This window comes from Mirounga leonina, unplaced genomic scaffold, assembly GCF_011800145.1.
Source record: "Mirounga leonina isolate KUSES-001 unplaced genomic scaffold, KU_Mleo_1.0 Mir_95, whole genome shotgun sequence".
NCBI lineage: Eukaryota > Metazoa > Chordata > Mammalia > Carnivora > Phocidae > Mirounga > Mirounga leonina.
Window position 1 is genome coordinate 7,683,038 of NW_023270865.1, and position 19,705 is coordinate 7,702,742.

The following is a 19,705-nucleotide window of genomic DNA, read 5'->3' on the forward strand; positions in this document are numbered from 1 at the left end:
CATTATCCCAACGGGTCCTCGGGGTAACTGGGAAAGCAAGGCTCCACGGGGGGCAAGCCCCTGGTCCCGGGCCTCCTGCTGGGGCCAGGCAGGGATCTGCCGTCAGGGCTGGCTGAATCCCAAGCGCAGGACGGCTTATTTTACTATTGTTACTACCAACTACTCCTCTATCGTGCAGCTTCCCTGAGCACATTTCCTCAAACCTGAGATCCCATCAATGCTGGCTGATGTGCAACGATATCATGACGTACAACACAAAACACCACTGATCACAGACACAAAACACCACTGACTGGAAGGTTCATCACCATTTCAGAAATGTTCAAACGTGCGTCTATGCACACACATTTACACACACATACACATCTCAGATTCAATAAAATACAGTAATCCACTAGCCTTGGAACAAATGATTCCTAACAAATGTTATAAAATATGAGGGCCCACATCTTCAGAAAATTAGTTTTACCATCAAGTACAGAAAAGAAAGACAAAAATCCATAAATCTTAAGTATGAATGAAGTTAGAGCAAACTACAAATATCTGTTAAGACATACCCTCTTTAAAAAGTGTGTTTTTTTCCATCTCTGGCATTAAATCATATTTTTTATAATGTCAGGAGCTGTTCACATCTTCCTGCACATCAAAACGACTATCACTCATTCATATTTTCATACCTCTGAGCGCATGGACAGTAAGACCACTTTTTTGAATACAGCATGAAAAGGGACTTTAAATCTACCTGCTGTTCTTGACTTCTGTTTGTTTCCCAGAAGTTAAGGAAAGTAATAGTACTTTTTCATTCCATACCGAAGAAAAATACACTCTTTGCTGAAGACACAGCTGAAGTCTCTGTAAAATCAAAGCCCACCAACACCTGGGAAACCGCGCTCAATAAAGTCTACATTTGAATGCTCGGCTGGAAGCACACGGGTCTTCGGGGCCCCTTGCCTCTCACAGTGCTCACGTCGTAGGTCCACACAGTGTCCACCCCCTCCCCAGTGACGTGGTCTGGGGTCCAGCGAGGGAAAGGGAACCGACAGGCAATGACTCTGGCGTCATCCTTCAGTTCGAGCGTGAGTTTCTCCTCCAGCTGCAGCATCTGTGCGGAACAACAGCCATTATTTCAGTAAGCAGCGAGTCGGAGGAAAAGATGCCCAAACGTTCTTTTGGAGCTGAGTGCCTGAAAATACCTGTGCAAAAATTTGGAACCATAGGGATGCCTGGGTAGCTCAGGCAGTGAAGAGTCTGCCTTAGGCTCAGGTCACGATCTCGGGGTCCTGGGATTGAGTCCTGCATCGGGCTCCCTGCTCAGCGGGGAGTCTGCTTCTCCCTTACCCTCTGCCTCTGCCCCCGCTCATGCCCTCTTTCTCTCAGTCTCTCTCTTTCAAATAAATAAAATCTTTAAAAAAAAAAAAAAATTCAGTAACTGTAAATAACATCCCTTTGGGGCATAAATACGTTATCAAATGATCCATTAAAACACGGAAGTGACATTAACAACAGGGGCATCTGCGTGGCTCAGTTAAGTGTCCAAATTTTTTTTTAAAGGTTTTATTTATTTGAGAGAGAGAGAGACGGAGATAGCAACAATAGTGAGATAGAGCACAAGCGGGGAGGAGGAGGAGAAGCAGGCTCCCCACTGAGCAGGGAACCCAACGCAGGACTCGATCCCAGGACCCCGGGATCACGACCCGAGCCAAAAGCAGACACTCAACTGCCTGAGCCACCCAGGCACCCAGTGTCCAACTCTTGATTTTGGCTCAGGTCACAATCCCAGGGTCATAAGACTGAGCCCCACCCTCAGCGGGGAGTCTGCTTCAGATTCTCTCTCTCTCCCTTTGCCCCTCCCCCGCAAAAAATAAAATAAAATACTCTTATTTAAAAAGAAACAAATAAAATGAGAAGCAGCTTTAAATTATCTGCCCACCTAACATTTTAATCTACCTCGTCTCAACTATTTAACACACTTTCCCACGTTTTAACATCTCAGAAATCAGGATACATCTTACAGTTGACACAGTCTTAGAATTATAGTTGGCCATATTTTTTTCTCAGTAGCCATGGTACATCCTAAAACTAGTAGCATCTAGATTCGGTGAAATATGGTACTACTAAATTAGACCATGAAAAACTATACTCATTCTACTAACTTGAAATATAATGAAATATTTCATAATTCTTCAAAATTTATAATGCACGGACAACTTCTTCATAGTCAACAGAACTTATACAAAGTAAAATCCTCTTATTGATCACTTTTGTATCCTTTTATTACCAATCTACCTGCTACAAGTATTATATCAGCAAATTAACAACAGCTTAAAAACTGATCTTCCGATCCTACCATCTTTACCTCCTAAAACTATTTTTTCCACTTCTTGTTTTTTTCAAAGAATTTCAAAGTTATAGAAAAGTCACAAGAATAGAACAAGGGATTCCTGTCTTCCTTCACCCAGGTTCACCAATTTTTAATTGTTGATCGTATTTGCTTTATCTGATTTGCCCTCTTCCTCTATGAATATTTTTCCTAAACCATTTGAGAATATACACTCCTTTATTCCTTGATACTAAGACACAGCCCCAGCTCAGTCATCAAATTCAGGAAATTTAAGATTGTATTCCAATAATAATGCCCATAGCCTTCCAATTGCGCCCAATGTCCCAATAACGTCCTTTGTGACACTTTCCTCATGAGGTCATGCTGCATTTAGCTATCATGTTTCCTTAGTCTACTTTCATCTGGAACGGTTCCTCCATCTTCCTTTGTCTCTGCTGACACCATCTTTAGGAAGACGGGCCAGTTATTCACCAGTGGTCCTCAACTTGGGTTCTCCTCACGTCTGCTCATGAGAACTCGGCACGTGCATCTTGGGCAATGCCCCACAAGTGGGGCTGTGAGCTTCTCAGGGCCCCACTGTCGGGTGCCCACGGGGACCTTCTGCTTTGAGAGTGATGGTCACCACCCGGCTAGGGTGATATCTGCTGCCTCCACAGTGGAGTTACTAATTTCCCCTTATAATGAATAATTTGTCGGAGGTAGCTTGAGATGATGTAAATATCCTGCTGCTCAACGAACTGTCCCTCACTAGATGTAGCTTTTTTTTTTTTCATTTGACAGAGAGAGAGACTGCGAGAGAGGGAACACAAGCAGGGGGAGTGGGAGAGGGAGAAGCAGGCTTCCCGCTGAGCAGGGAGCCCGATGCGGGGCTCGATCCCAGGACCCTGGGATCATGACCTGAGTTGAAGGCAGACGCTTAACCAACTAAGCCACCGAGGTGCCCTAGATGTAGCATTCTTGATGATTCTGGCCCGAGTTATTTTTCACGGTACGACTGCAAAGTGGAAATTTGCTAATTCTGTCATTCCTTCTAAACTGACAGTGGGCATTCTAGGGCAAGGAAGAGCTCTCCCTTCTTTCTACCTGTGTACCTGTCACTGTAAGTATGAGCTCCTAGATTCCTATTCTGTTCAATGGGTTCTAATCCACCATCATCCTTGTTTCTTCTGGTGCTCAGACCATCCCAGTGTGGCCCTGGGGAGCCTCCTCAAGTGGGCCTCTCTCTCTCCATTGGATGCGCCCTCAACAAATATTCTGAACACTTCCTCATATTTGTGCTCCACAAAATGCCCCAGGCTTTTCTATCGATCCCCCTCCTCAGCCCTCAGATCAGACACCTCTCACACATTCCTGGCTCCTCTAAATGGGAAATGATATCTTGAAACCAAGATCTGAGCAAAAACTAATCCCTTTAAAACTAACCAAATAAATCAAGACAAACAAATCAATAGTCCTTCTATGAAGACTTTATTCCCAACCTGTATCTTTAAAAAGTGGCTGGTGAAAGTCCTCCGTGTGACCTCTGGCTAGAGTGAATGAAAACTCTTGATTCTTCATGACAATTAATACCAAGATAACCAAGAATAAATTCCATTAAGGATGGGATATTTCTACTCTTTTAACAGCCAATAAAAGATTTCTTCAAAAAAAAAAAAAGTTTTGTTCCTCAAAGGAAAAATTAAATAAGCAAAGAATGAGACAATATGTGTTTTTCCAAAATACCAGAGGTTTCTTACAGTAATTTTGTTCATCAAAAGGATCATTGTAAACGCATTCATGTTATCATTATTCTGTTCTCTTTTACGGTTTCTTTTATTTCCCAATGACTGTCATATGCTAAGTCAAGATAAACCCACAAATGAAAGGAGCTATTTCAATGGTAAGAAATTAACTGAGTCAATCACACATAAATATGCAATGAACGTGAGTCTTGATATCACGCACAGAGAGGCAGTGATGTGTCATGTCTGTCTAATGGAATTCAAAATTATTCACATAATTAGAGGTTTCAAAGTGACACGAACTCATCATATTCTAATTACATCTTCAAAACTTTAAACATAAGTTGAAACCAGCTCAAAGATGTAAGACCAAACAGCCATGCCCATGAGCAGCTCTTGATCCATGTGATGGCTCCCTCCCCCCAAAACACTGGCTTCACTTGGCTTCTAGGGTAACCCCCACCCCCCGCTGGGCATTCCTCCTACCCAACTCCTCCTCTCGAGTCCTTTGCTGGGTGCCCCTCATTTGTCAGAGGCCAAAGTGCAGGCCTTGACCAGCTCTGCCCCCTCCCCGGGGAACCTCAGCCACTCCTGGGCTTAAACTCCTTCTGGGAGCTGATGCCCAATCTCCTGGCCCCTCTCCTTCCTGAGCCCCAGATGCCCTCTACCCACCACTACCAACCTCACACCTCCACATACATCTCAGGCTTCCTGATCCTCCTCCTCCAGCTCCTCTGTCCGCACCTTTCCCAGCTCAGTAACAACAACTGCGAACTTCCAGTTGCTCTCACCAAAATCCTTGAGGAATGGTTCCTCTTTCTTGCCCGCCCCACACTGGCTATGCCAACGCATCCTGTTGGTTGCATCTTCTCGACGCATGCAGAACTTGACCGCTTCCAATCAGCTTCTGCACACTGGCACAACCCTATCACACCAGCTGCCTGCAGGAGCTCCTAACCTGTCTCCCGGCTTCTACCCACACTCGGTCTCCACACAGCAGCCCGGGGTCCTTCACAACCCAGGCAGGTCCCTCCCTCCTCTGCTCAAACCCGCCAGGGCTCCTGCATTCCAACAGCACGGCATCCTTCACGCCTGGCCCCTAGCTCCCCTCTGACGTCACCTCTCCCTGCTGCTGCTGGAACCTAAGAGGCACAGATCCCTGGGGGCCTCTGCGATGGCTCTGCCCGGCACATTCCCCATACCTCCACACGTCCCCTTCCCAGGGACACTGTCTCTGCCCCTCCTTCTCCTGCTTTACTCCGCCCCACAGCACTTACCCCTCCTGTTGGACAACATTTTTTTAGGATTTTTTTTTTTTTAAATAAGCTTTATGCCCAATGTAGAGCTTGAACTTACAACCCTGAGATCAAGAGTCGCGTGCTCTGCTGACTGAGCCAGCCTGGAGCCCTTTATATAGGGACGTCATTTAAGATCTGCTCTCCCCGGGCGCCTGGGTGGCTCAGTCGGTTAAGCGACTGCCTTCGGCTCAGGTCATGATCCTAGAGTCTCGGGATCCAGTCCCACATCAGGCTCCCTGCTCGGCAGGGAGCCTGCTTCTGCCTCTGACCCTCCCCCTGTCTCATGTGCTCTCTCTCTCTCTCTCTCTCTCAAATAAATAAATAAAATCTTAAAAAAAAAAAAAAAGATCTGCTCTCCCCACTAGCATGTAGGCACCTCGGGGCAGGGGTGTTCCTCTTTTCCATTCACTAAAGTATCCCAAGTGATGAGGACGCAGTCTCGCCCTTTGTGGCACCAACTAAATACCTGTCGAATGAAGAAGCGAAGGACACATGATCCCATCATGAATCATTTATCTTTATCAGAATGATGGTCATACTTATGTTCATCAATTCACAACATGACTCATAACTAAAATTAATCCTTGAAGTTACAAAATTGAATAGCCCACCAGGAAGTGTCCTTACTGGGTACGTTTCATTCATTTCACAAGTATTTCCGGAGTCATTACTTTGTGCTGGTGCTGCCGAGCTGACGGAAAGCTCACTCTTGAACATACATTACAGTGCACACAGCAAACCTGCCGAGGCCACCACGTAAGGAAATGTGCGATGACTCACTCCGGAGAAGGAACAGGCACCGGTGGATAGAAAACGGGAGCACTGGGGTTTGTCTCACCGAGCAATCAGGGACGACTTCCTGGAGGAGAGGACACCAGACCTGTGAGTGGTCAGGAGGTGTTCACCAACTAGGCCCAGAGCTGGGGGGACTGAAGCCAGAGGGAAGAACACAGCTCACACTGTGGATCCAGGGGCCGAGAGAAGGACAGAGCGCTGACACACAGAGAGCTGAGGGAGGCAGGGGCCACTCCACGCCAGGCCTTGGGCCCGGTGGAGAGGTCGTGCCTTATCTTCACTGCTTTAAAGCAGCAAGACGTCCCATGTGGGTTTTACACAAGGACACGACTGATCTGTTTCACATTTTGAAAAGAGGAGCATGTGCTAGAGTTAAATGTGGGTATTTACCATGCTGGCGCTGGATTTACCAGATCCAGATGAGATTCCTCACCCCTGGTGGGTTAGATACACAAAAGCAAAGAGCTGTTAGGAACCATCGGTGTGCTATCGGGAGCAGGTGGATGATTTACAACACCAGGCTCCTCCCTCTCCAGTTGCCTTCTCCTGGCTCCCGCATGGCCTCTATGTGGCTCACCTGCCACAGGAAACGTGGTGCTACACGGGCTTTGCGGAGCCACGTTGCCACGCCGACCAGTGCTCAGACAAGGCAAGTGCGTTTCACTGGAAGACGGCCCCATCAGGGCTCCCAGGACTCCGGAGAGCAGAGCTGGCCCCCTGACCCCCCAGGCAGCACTTTCCCTCCCCTTCACCGCCTCCACATAGGCAAGGCTCGGTGAGGGTCAAAAGCGGGGCCTTGCACCCACGAACGAGCCCCGGGGGTCCCGTGAACTAGCCCCCTGCGTGGAAAACTGCCCGCTGGCTGAATCCCTCTCATCCCACGGAATGTGGCTGCTTCGTGTTTTCAGCCGCTCCCCTTTCTCTTGGGAACAGTGAGATGCCACAAGTTCTTAAAGTTTCTCTGCATACAGGAAAATGGACAATAATTGCAAAAGCATTCATCAAAAAAACAGGACTCTTATTTCCCGAGTGAACAGCTCCAAAAACTGACGATGCTCAAACATGGTAAGATGCACAAGGAGCTGGAGCCCACGGGTCACTGCTGCCCCTGCCCCCACCCCCGGGACGGAGCTGCTGTGACCTCGTAAGCCCACACCTCAGGCCACCACCGGCCAGCCTCTCAGGATGGCATGGAAATCGCAATAAACATCAACTTTCCCTTTTTATAAAGCATGGAATTCAAATCAAATCTATTTCCTTGAAAATGCTGCCCAAACATCATGAGGAGCGGACAACGGTCGAAGTCCATAGCAGTGCTAGGATCCCAAACAGTTTGTTGTCAATGACTAGGGATCACGCCCCTTTTCGTTTCTATAGCAAAAGGGTGAACACCCACGTTTCATCTTAATTTTAGGCTTACTGAAAATTCCAAACATACAGAATCCTGCTACTTTCGAGAATATGTAACAACAGCACTTCTAAATCGACAAAAAAAATAAAAAGTGCCATTGTACTGAAGTTCCTCGTAGTAAGAATAAATTTCTCAAGCACTGAGCCGTCTTACACAAAAAGGTGTGACTAAGAAAACAAAACAACAAAAAAGTAAATTTCCCTTTTTTTATATTATAAACCATACATATCAGTTATATAGCAGCATTTCAGGAAACATCCAATTTTGCCACAATTATTACAGCTACAATTACAGAGCTTGAAAAGTCAAAACGGATTTCTCTCTATGGTCTGTAAACCAACAATTACAATAAAAGCATCCCATCCTCGTCATCTTTCCAAAGGCTAAATTTGGAACCATTTACAGCATGATGCCACGGTGTTTTCACTTTTTAAAGTATGTAATCTAAGTTCGATACAAATCAGTCAGCTGAGGTCAACTGCAACTAGTCGACACTCGCCCGCCCTGAAAATCGCCTTACTGCAAAACCGGAGGAACGATCAATTCGAAGGGAACATACCATTACCTCTCCCAAGTGACTTCAGCTGGCTGTTAAGTGAACAACCGCAAAACTCTCCAACTACATTAGACACCGGGAGCTCATAAAGTAGTTTCCAGATTGGAGTTTTTAGGGCTTAGGTAGATCATTGAGAATTTTATCTGCAGCGAAAGTTTTAACGACATGACTGAATCTTTTATGATTAAACTTTTAAGGCCCCAAGGTAGTGTGTCAAGCCAGTGCAGTGAAATCCAATGTCCCCCATCCCCAAATCTCTGGGGGCGCTGCTGTTGGGCACACGGGCAGGTGGCCACACGGACGTGGCCTGTTACAGCTGGAGGGTCTACACAAGACCTAAAGCCAACCAACGAGGGGGAGGAGGACGCGAACTCACCATCTGAGGCACGCCGAAAATAATGACGTTTGAGTACTGCGAAAAAGTTACCTAGAGGAGAGGGGGAACGATGCACAGATTAGTTTTAAAAGGCCAAACATCAAGCTTAACTTTTGTTTCAAAGGGTGCAGCAATGTCCCATTTCGTCAAATAGTAGGTTTTCAACAAAGACCTTTAAGACCTCACGAGAAGAAGCCATGTTTATGCTTCTGTTAATTCAATCCACTGCAGTTGTCCAAACACCTCCCCTAAGTCACTCCTGTCACCCGCACGGATGCTCCCGGAAGGGCCCACCCAGGGGTCATCTGTCGGAAACGCCAGTGACTCATCCAGTGACCAGCTGGTGGCTGCGCCGGGTGCTCTGGGCCATCTGTGCCCTGATCCACACTCTCTACTCTTCTCCACCATATGCCAAACTAACTCAGCAAGAACGTGTGACATCGGACAAGCACCTGTCTTTTATGTTGAGCCATCCTTAAAATTCTAGTCCCCCTCCTCTTCTCTAAAATACTAAGTAAAAAACGGAATAAAATGATCTTTAGTTGAAAAACTGGGGGGAAAAGTGCTTTGCCAGTCAAAATTCTTATTGCTCAATAAAAGTCTTATTTACTCTATAGAAAGATCGTTTATGTATATGTGGTATAAAAAACAATGCAAGCAAAACTCAAGTGAATTTTTATAAGCTACTGATGACAACATTACAATGGGAAATTCTTATTTAAGAAAAAGCATTTTATGGTGCATTCCTAAAGCAAAATTACAGGACTTTTTTTTAGAGTACAAATAAACTTGGAAGTTATCTTTACATTATGAAGACCAGAAAGAACCGTGACAACATAGTCAGTGGATTCTGTCTTTTGTACTCATCTCTCTCTGTAGACTCACACGTACACACGCAGCCACACAGAGAAAAGTCTACCATTTACCAAGAATGACATTAACAAGTTAATGTCTATATTATAATTTATAAGATTTCCAAATGAGATAAAAAAAAAAACCCTCATCATTTTGTAACAAAGAGAAATGAGAACTTTCTTAAATGAGCAAATTCTTGGAATTCACATAACCTATCAGGTCTAGAAACCTTAAGCTTCTACTCTAAGAGTTGATTTGTAAATCTATCAATTTAAAAGGTGTTCACATTTCATTATGCTGAAATATACACTTGTATTTTAACTGTTTTTCTTTTAATACATTCTTCAGCTTTTAATTATACTAATTACAAATTACAAAGTTTTGGTTGGCATTTCCTAGGAACATTCTCTGCCTTACATACCTTCCACAAATCTGAAATATAAAATTTGGCAGAGCCGTGCACTCCCTCTCGCCAAGCACGGTATCTGGAGTACCAAACTAGCCAGGGGTTTAATTCATAACCAACGGCTGTGAATCCTGCTTTTGCAGCTGCTATCACCTGCAAAGAGAGACCAGTGTTTATTCAAAATAAAAAGAAAAACATCGACCTACTAAATGGGAAAAGATCTCTGCAAATGATATGCTATAAGGGATTAGTATCCAAAATATGTAAAGAACTTACACAACCCTACACCAAAAACAACAAATAATCCAATTAAAAATGGGCGGAAGACATGAAGAGACATTTCTCCAAAGAGACATGCAGATGGCCAACCAACACATGAAAAGATGTTTAACATCATTCATCATCAGGGAAATGCAAATCAGAACTACAATGAGATACCACCTCACACCTGTCAGAATGGCTAAAATCAAAACACAAGAAACGAGTGTCGGTGACGATGTGGAGAAAAAGGAACCCTCATGCACTACTGGTGGGAATGTGAATTCGGTGCAGCCAATGTGGAAAAGCACGGAGGTTCCCCCAAAAATTAAAAGTAGAATTACCATATGATCCAGTCACTCCACTACTGGGTATCTACCCAAAGAACATGAAAACACTAATTTGAAAAAATATACGTACCTCTATGTTTATTGCAGCATTATTTACAATAGCCAAATCATGGAAGCAGCCTCAGTGTCCACTGATAGATGAATGGATAAAGAAGATGTGGTGTAGACACATATACACAGTGGAATATTACTCAGCCATAAAAAAGAATGAAAGCTTGCCATTTGCAACAAATGGATGGATCTAGAATGGTACGATGCTAAGTGAAATAAGTCAAAGAAAGACAAATACCGTATGATTTCACTCATATGTGGAATTTAAGAAACAAAACAAATGAACAAATACAGAGACAAACAAACAAAAAAAACAGACTCTTAAATATAGAGAACAAATTACTGGTCACCAGAGGGGAAGCAGGTGGGGGGATAGGGGAAATAGGTGAAGGGGACTGACAGCACGCTTACCATGATGAGCACCGAGTAATGCACACAATTGTTGAATCACTATATTGTACACCTGAAACTAATATAACGCTGTATGTCAACTATACTGGATTTTAAAAAATAAACTTATAATTTTTAAATTAATTTAATTTAAAAAAAGAAAAACAACTTAACGTGGTCCAATGATATGACTGCTTCCTATTTATGGTCTATAATCACAAAATGTCCAATCAAAAGGCACTTATTTTGTTGAAAACACCATCTAAAGAGAGATCTCTAAAACTATGTAGCTTGTAGACAAGAGAATGCTGGTTTAAACTCAGTTCATGTTTTTGTCAGAGATTTCACCTCGAGCATCACAACTGTAAGGTTTGCTTTGGATAGAGCATTTCTGGATTGGCCAACCCCTGGCTCAGCCCAACGAGAAGTTGCTGAAAATTCACCGTCTCTCTCTACATCAGTGATGGCAGAGCGGCAGGCAAAATGAATCTGCCGCTATGGGATAATGCTTTGCGAACTAGTTCTAATTTGTGATCAAAATGACCAGTCAACGAGAACCGGCAACTGCTTACACATTTCCTTAGTATTTAAAGACTGTTCACTCAAAGTTGAAAACAGGTAAGAGTAAAATGGAACAAGTCAGAATAAAGTCAACTGTAGAAGGCCACCGGCCTCTGTAAGGTGAGGGCAGTGGGCTGGTCCTGGGGTCTCTGCTCATTCTGTCTTGCCACCACTACTCAAGGGAGCATCCCTGAAGGAGCTGCCCGCCCACAGTAATTTCTCTTACCTATAGTGTCACCCCCTTAAGAACAAAAGGAAACCACAAAGATACTACTCAGATGTGTAAAGCATTCAAAACTGGGTTTTAAAACTTCCTCCTGGTTCATAGATAAACCTCCTGATTTCCTAAAAACAAACAAGTTATGTTTTAACCTCGTCCTGGCCATTCGGGTCACCATGAGGGTGCAAGGTTCATGACCCAGGGAGTGGTGAAAGGAGTCACGCCCCTGCTGGTCTCCAAATGTTCCCAGAATGTGAGGCTTGACTACTGTTATCCTCACTTTCCGAGTCATCGCTGGTTGGGGGCCTAAGGACGGTGCCACCGTGCCCATGGAGGAACGTGCTGCGGACACCCACTGGCCAGTCAGTGGCCCTGAATCTTTACTTATAGGTTCTCAGCTGGAGTCAGTGAGCTGAGATCACTAGAAGTCTGATCTTTGGATAAATGAGAGCTGATGCACTGGCTCTTTCAAAAACTCTACATTACCCGCAGGAATTATGATGTATGTATAAACACAGATAAGCGTAGAAGCAAACATCTATGTTAAACTCCACGACTCCACGTTTCCTCTAATTATACCACCTCTCCTGGCCTGAGTTTTTTTATTGGAAAATTTCATAATTACCAATTAATTTCTCCTTTTTACCTGGCAAATCTACACAGCCACTTTCACCTTTCAGAAAAAATAAATCTGAGAAAAATAAATTCCAATTCCTTCTGGAGGGTTTGAGAGTTCGGCCGAACACACAGAAGAAACCATTACTTTATTATATTGTCAGATTAGCAGGTCTTGGCATAAATCTCATAAGGTGAAGCTGGGATGGGATAGATAGGTGATGGGTATTAAGAAGGACACTTGTGATGAGCACTGAGTGTTGTACGGAAGTGATGAATCACTACATTCTACTCCTGAAACCAATATTACACTGTATGTTAACCACCTGGAATTTAAATAAAAACCTGGAACAAAAAAAAAAAGAAAAGAAAGAAAGAAAAAGAAACAAAGGAGGAATTTTAAAACCTCGAGTTTGAAACCTTCAAGTGTCTTAGCATAACTCACAATACGCCCGTCACCACTGCCAATATCGACCAGGGATCCTCTTCTGCAATGCAACATTTTCACAACATTTTCAATCTGCTTTGTAGTTGCAGGTACAAAAGGCAGACAAATTTTTCGAAGGGCCGGCGTTAGAAATGGTGTGGCCACGGCATACACGGCCACCAGCGTCCCGCCAATAATCCCAGTAAATAGGAACCCCCAACTGCTTTTCTTCAAACTGTTGGCTCTGAGACTTGTAGGTAGAACACATCCTGAGTGACTTTCTTCGAGGATTTCCGGGGGTGCACCTAGACGGAAAGCAAGCAGGAAATGTGTACATCGCACCAAATCTGAAATCCACGGTAGTTTTTTTTTCCTAGAATACTTATTGACAAACTTGTACTGTTTAAAGAAGGATGATTTAGCTGAATACAATCTAAATTACAAATGTAGGATTCCATGAGTTCTAAATTCCATCAACTAAAAGTGTTTTAGAGAAAAGGATTTTTTTTTAAGAGATTAATTTCTTTTTATTACTTTTAGTCCCCGATATTTGAGGTTGTTTCTTTTTCTTTTTTTTTACATTTTTTTTTATTCTTATGTTAATCCCCATACATTACATCATTAGTTTTAGATGTAGTGTTCCATGATTCATTGTTTGTGCATAACACCCAGTGCTCCATGCAGAATGTGCCCTCCTCAATACCCACCACCAGGCTAACCCATCCTCCCACCCCCCTCCCCTCTAGAACCCTCAGTTTGTTTTTCAGAGTCCATCGTCTCTCATGGTTCGTCTACCCCTCCGATTCCCCCCCTTCATTCTTCCCCTCCTGCTACCTCCTTCTTTTTTTTTTTTTTCTTAACATATATTGCATTATTTGTTTCAGAGGTACAGATCTGAGATTCAACAGTCTTGCACAATTCACAGCACTTACCAGAGCACATACCCTCCCCAGTGTCTATCACCCAGTCACCCCATCCCTCCCACCCCACCCCCCACTCCAGCAACCCTCAGTTTGTTTCCTGAGATTAAGAATTCCTCATATCAGTGAGATCATATGATACATGTCTTTCTCTGTTTGACTTATTTCACTCAACATAATACCCTCCAGTTCCATCCACGTCATTGCAAATGGCAAGATCTCATTCCTTTTGATGGCTGCATAATATTCCATTGTATATATACACCACATCTTCTTTATCCATTCATCTGTCGATGGACATCTTGGCTCTTTCCACAGTTTGGCTATTATGGACATTGCTGCTATAAACATCGGGGTGCATGTACCCTTTCGGATCCCTACTTTTGTATCTTTGGGGTAAATACCCAATAATGCAATTGCTGGATCATATGGTAGCTCTATTTTCAACTTTTTGCGGAACCTCCATACTGTTTTCCAGAGTGGCTGCACCAGCTTGCATTCCCACCAACAGTGTAGGAGGGTTCCCCTTTCTCCGCATCCCCGCCAACATCTGTCGTTTCCTGACTTGTTAATTTTAGCCATTCTGACTGGTGTGAGGTGGTATCTCATTGAGGTTTTGATTTGGATTTCCCTGATGCCAAGCAATATTGAGCTCTTTTTCATGTGTCTGTTGGCCATTTGGATGTCTTCTTTGGAAAAATGTCCGTTCATGTCTTCTGCCCATTTCGTGATTGGATCATTTGTTCTTTGGGTGTTGAGTTTGATGAGTTCTTTATAGATTTTGGATACTAGCCCTTTATCTGATATGTCATTTGCAAATATCTTCTCCCATTCTGTCGGTTGTCTTTTGGTTTTGCTAACTGTTTCCTTTGCTTTGCAAAAGCTTTTTATCTTGATGAAGTCCCAATAGTTCATTTTTGCCCTTGCTTCCCTTGCCTTTGGTGATGTTTCTAGGAAGAAGTTGCTTCGGCTGAGGTCAAAGAGGTTGCTGCCTGTGTTCTCCTTTAGGATTTTGATGGACTCCTGTCTCACATTGAGGTCTTTCAACCATTTGGAGTCTATTTTTGTGTGTGGTGTAAGGAAATGGTCCAGTTTCATTCTTCTGCATGTGGCTGTCCAATTTTCCCAACACCATTTGTTGAAGAGACTGTCTTTTTTCCATTGGACATTCTTGCCTGCTTTGTCAAAGATGAGTTGACCATAGAGTTGAGGGTCCATTTCTGGGCTCTCTATTCTGTTCCATTGATGTATGTGTCTGTTTTTGTGCCAATACCATACTGTCTTGATGATGACAGCTTTGTAATAGAGCTGGAAGTCCGGAACTGTGATGCCACCAGCTTTGCTTTTCTTTTTCAACATTCCTCTGGCTATGCGGGGTCTTTTCTGGTTCCATACAAATTTTAGGATTATTTGTTCCATTTCTTTTTAAAAAGTGGATGGTATTTTGATGGGGATTGCATTGAATGTGTAGATTGCTCTAGGGTAGCACTGACATCTTCACAATATTTGTTCTTCCAATCCATGAGCATGGAACGTTTTTCCATTTCTTTGTATCTTCCTCAATTTCTTTCATGAGTATTTTATAGTTTTCTGAGTACAGATCCTTTGTGTCTTTGGTTAGATTTATTCCTAGGTATCTTACGGTTTTGGATGCAACTGTAAATGGGATCGACTCCTTAATTTCTCTTTCTTCTGTCTTGTTGTTGGTGTATAGGAATGCCACTGATTTCTGTGCATTGATTTTATATCCTGCCACTTTACTGAATTCCTGTATGAGTTCTAGCAGTTTTGGGGTGAAGTCTTTGGGGTTTTCCACATAAAGTATCATATCATCTGCAAAGAGTGAGAGTTTGACTTCTTCTTTGCCGATTTGGATGCCTTTTATTTCTTTTTGTTGTCTGATTGCTGTGGCTAGGACTTCCAATACTATGTTGAATAGCAGTGGTGATAGTGGACATCCCGGCCGCGTTCCTGACCTTAGGGGGAAAGTTCTCAGTTTTTCCCCATTGAGAATGATATTCGCTGTAGGTTTTTCATAGATGGCGAAAAGGATTCAATTCTAATGGGAGACTGACTAAAATCTTTTCTTTCCAGCTACTAATTTTTTTGGAGTCATCGTTAGAAAACAATTTGGTATTTTATGAATTCAATAAAAATACACATTAATACGATATTAACCATGAACTCCGTATTTTTATGGCTTAGAACAAAGCTTCACAAATAAGTATTAAAATGTCTAATTACTACCCTATTTCAAATAAGATGCAGAGATTCCACATCAAAATTGGTCAGGTATCTACAGTCCAGTTGCACTAATTCAAAGAGACCAAAATCAGGTTTCACCAAAAAAAAAAAAAAAAAAAAAAAAAAGTATGGTATAATGAAAAGATTTTTAAAGAAGATCCAAAAAGAACAAATGATAAAATAATCATTTCAGTGCACCAGTATGGAATAAAGCAAACTCCAGTCACTTCAAAACAAAGAAATAAACGATACCTGAAATATCCTCCTCTTCAGTTTTACCCTTTAAAATCCTCTTAAGGGGCGCCTGGGTGGCTCAGTTGGTTAAGCGACTGCCTTCGGCTCAGGTCATGATCCTGGAGTCCCGGGATCGAGTCCCGCATGGGGCTCCCTGCTCGGCAGGGAGCCTGCTTCTCCCTCTGACCCTCCCCCCTCTCATGCTCTCTCTATCTCATTCTCTCTCTCAAATAAATAAATAAAATCTTAAAAAATAAATAAAATAAAATAAAATCCTCTTAAGAGGGCGCCTGGGTGGCTCAGTTGGTTAAGCGACTGCCTTCGGCTTGGGTCATGGTCCTGGAGTCCCGGGATCGAGTCCCGCATCGGGCTCCCTGCTCAGCAGGGAGTCTGCTTCTCCCTCTGACCCTCCTCCCTCTCATGCTCTCTCTATCTCATTCTATCTCAAATAAATAAATAAAATCTTTAAAAAAAAAAAATCCTCTTAAGAGGATCTCAAGTTCCTGGGACTGAAACTGACTTGAAAATGATTTTGAAACTGATCAGGGAGGAGCCCACCACAGCAAGAGCAGGACCCGGAGGTCAGGACCTGGACTCTGCACCTGGATAAAGGTAAGACCCTTCACATCTCTGAGCTTTGGTTTTCTCATCTGTAACATGGGGATTACAGGGTCACTGTGCAGATGAAATGAATGGATGCAAGGAACGCACTTAGAACACTGCTCGGCACACGCTGACCGCCTCCACCGCTGGCTACGTGCTGAACCCCACAGGGAACAAGGCTGCCCCCAAGCAGCTCCCACGCTAGTAGAGCAGATAAGGCCCAAAACACAGGAATCATAGGAAACAGAAGACAGTAAGAGGGGGGAGAACAACAGATTCTTATCACTTGAAGATGTTAACATCCATGGTTTCAGGAATTAGTAAACCATTCAAAGGGCCCACTGGATTATTCTCCCAAAGATGCAGTGGGAAATCTTAGAGGGTTAAAGCAACACGCACTTATCATCATACAGTCGGGGGTCAGATGTCTGAAATGGGTTAGCAGCACTGGGTTCCTTCTGGTAGCCCTAAGGTGGGATGGATTTGCTTGCCTTTTCCAGCATCTAGAAGCAGCCCACACTCCTCAGCCCATGGCCCCCCCATTACCCAACCTCTGCTTCCATCAGGACACCTTCTTCAGACTCTCCTGCCTCCCTTTTCTTTATAGGGACCCTTTGTGAGGACATTGGGTCCACTTGGACAAGCCAGAATAATCTCACCTCAAAGCCCTAACATCATCCCATTTATAAATTCTGTTGTGTACCATATTCACAGGTTCCAGATTAGGACATGGGCCGGGCGGTGGGTGGGGGAGGGGGGGTCTGTTACAATTTGGAAATGTGGTGATCTGTTACAATTTGTGAGGTACAGATGTGAACACAGGACACACGAAAAGCTGGTCCTCTGCAGTGAGTCACTGCTCAAGGCCAGTGGCCAACTACCAGCATCTCACACACACTGGAGCTTTGTTCTTGACAGCTGAGGTCCCCTCAAGTGATTTTTAAAACTGGTTTCCCAGTGGAAAACCAACTCAGAAACAAGAACAAGAGTCTACTGCTGGTGCTAGAAATAAGATAAAAGTAAAGATTAGGAAGGTGATGTGTTTGGTAGAAAGCAAGAGTTTTAAATACATTTTCAGTTATGCCTTTCAGCATCATATGGAGGAATTTACATGCTATAGTAAATAGTCATGCATTTTATTGTTTCTTAAAAAGTCAAAGTACCATCTGCCATGCCTCTGCAAAATTATCCTGTGGGTATTCCGATTATACAGTACAGTGGTTAAAAGGATTTGAGTCATAAAGTTCTGGAGTCACAGAACTTAACTAGTGTGTTACATTAGATAAGTTTTGGCCAAGGCTCAGGTTCTCCACCTGTAGAATTCAGAAATAATACTATCCTCATGGGGTTATTGGAACAGTTAAATAAATAATGCATATAAAGCACTTAGTGCTCTAAATGAGAGAGTAAGTGATGACTGTTAGCTGCTACTGTTAGTCTCAGTACTATGGGTACGGGGGGAGCTCCATAATTTTTAACAGCTTCATATACCATACAATGTGCCCATTTAACATACATAAACCAAAGATTTTAGTATATTCATAGATATGTGTAACCATCACCACAGTCAATTCTAGAACATTCTCATTATTTCAAGAAGAAACCCCTTATTAGCTATCACTCCCCACACACACACCCCCCCTTCACACCTTAGCCCTAAGCAGCCACTTACCTACTTTCTGTCTCTACAGTTCCTATTCTGGACTTTCATGGGAGTGGAATCATATAGTGTGCGCTCTTTTTTAACTGGCTGCTTTCACTTAGCATAATGTTTTCAAGATCCGTGGATCAGTACAGTAGACCCTTGAACAACACCGGTTTGAGCTGCACAGATCCACTTAAACATGGGTGGTTTTTTTATGCACTATTGTAAACATTTTCTTTCGTGATTTTAATAACATCTTTTCTCCAGCTTACTTTACTGTAAGCATACAGTATGTAATACATATAACAAAATATGGTAACTGGCTTCCCAACAACCTATTAGCGAAGTTTTTTTTTGGGGGGGGGGTCAGTTATACATGCATTTTCGCCTGCACGGGAGGTCTGACTTTACAAGTTTAGACTGCGCGGGCACCCCTAGCCCCCACATTGTTTAAGGATCAACTGTATTTTATCACTTTCTATGGCCGAATTTAAGCCTATAAAATATTAGGTCATGACCAGTGCCCTTAAGCAAACGCTGCAGGAGGGATTTAGAGGACAGAGTACTCTCAAGATAGAATTAAGAGTGGGACCCTTTGCGCTGGGCTGTGCAACCTTGCTTCCTACGAGCTGTATGCTCAAGTTACTGGACTATTTGTGCAAAATGGGGATGTCTTCAACAAACACTTAAACAGAACTTGCTAAGGGCCAGGCACTGTTCTCCCCGCATCCTTGCAGGAGCTGCGCAAGGCAGATGCTCTCGTCACTACTAACATTTTTGCAGGCAAGGTAACGGCGGAACAAAGCCGGTGAGTCACTTCCCGAGGACCCAGCTAGTCAGCGGCCGCGTTGTAAGACTCCCACCCAGTGTGCCTCCAGCTCACAGCTCAGAACACCGCGAGGCAGACTCCGTGAGTTACTCGCCCCAAAGTGCTCGGAACCGCCCCGGCAGCTAAATGCCGGTACCAGCGAGCGGCCCGCGCCCCGTGCACCGGGGGCTCCCACTCCTGCCCGGCCGACCGGGAGCTCGCAACGCCCAACAGGCGCCAGCCCCACACGTGGCCCGCCGCCCTCCACCCCCGCCGCCCTCCACCCCCGCCGGCTCACCGCCTCCTCCCTCCATCGCGAGACTTCCTGCTGCGGCTTGAGGCGGGCGGGCGGGCGGGCGGGGGGAGGGGGCGGAGGCGGGGAGAGGGGAAAGGGTGGAAGTCCGGAAGTGGGCTCTACCATCTTCTCGGCGCGGGGGTGGGACGGAAGGAGAAAGTAATGCTGCAAGTAAACGAGTTCCTCGTTGGGGACCCACTACCCAGAAACTCCCCATTGTACAGCTCTGGCAAATGAGTTCCCATCTACTCTTGGCTCGTGGGTTTTAACTTCCCGTCCGTGTCTTCGAACTTCACCCTCCCCCACAGCTTCCCGGATGATAGAA

The 19,705-nt window shown here is 44.1% G+C and overlaps 1 protein-coding gene across 2 annotated transcripts; it reads right to left on the minus strand.

The window, feature by feature from the left end:
* Positions 1-289: 289 nt before the first annotated feature.
* On the minus strand, positions 290-19,430 carry ATPSCKMT (ATP synthase c subunit lysine N-methyltransferase). 2 transcript variants are annotated; one of them, XM_034998855.1, is made up of 5 exons: positions 19,384-19,430; positions 12,650-12,936; positions 9,775-9,912; positions 8,499-8,549; positions 290-1,102 (listed from the first exon to the last, which is right to left on the minus strand). In XM_034998855.1, exons 1-5 carry the CDS (start codon positions 19,397-19,399, stop codon positions 902-904), a joined length of 693 nt encoding a protein of 230 aa, XP_034854746.1. In that variant the 5' UTR covers positions 19,400-19,430; the 3' UTR covers positions 290-901. The 2 variants fall into 2 exon arrangements, with proteins under 2 accessions (XP_034854746.1, XP_034854747.1); XM_034998856.1 differs by lacking the exon at positions 290-1,102 and adding an exon at positions 5,716-6,219.
* Positions 19,431-19,705: the final 275 nt, after the last annotated feature.

Coding starts and splice junctions, on each gene's coding strand:
- ATPSCKMT (XM_034998855.1), bottom strand. Junction 8,550..9,774: donor ATATTTCAGATTTGTGGAAG/GTATGTAAGGCA, acceptor CCTCTCCTCTAG/GTAACTTTTTCGCAGTACTC. Junction 1,103..8,498: donor TTTTCGGCGTGCCTCAGATG/GTGAGTTCGCGT, acceptor TGTTCCGCACAG/ATGCTGCAGCTGGAGGAGAA.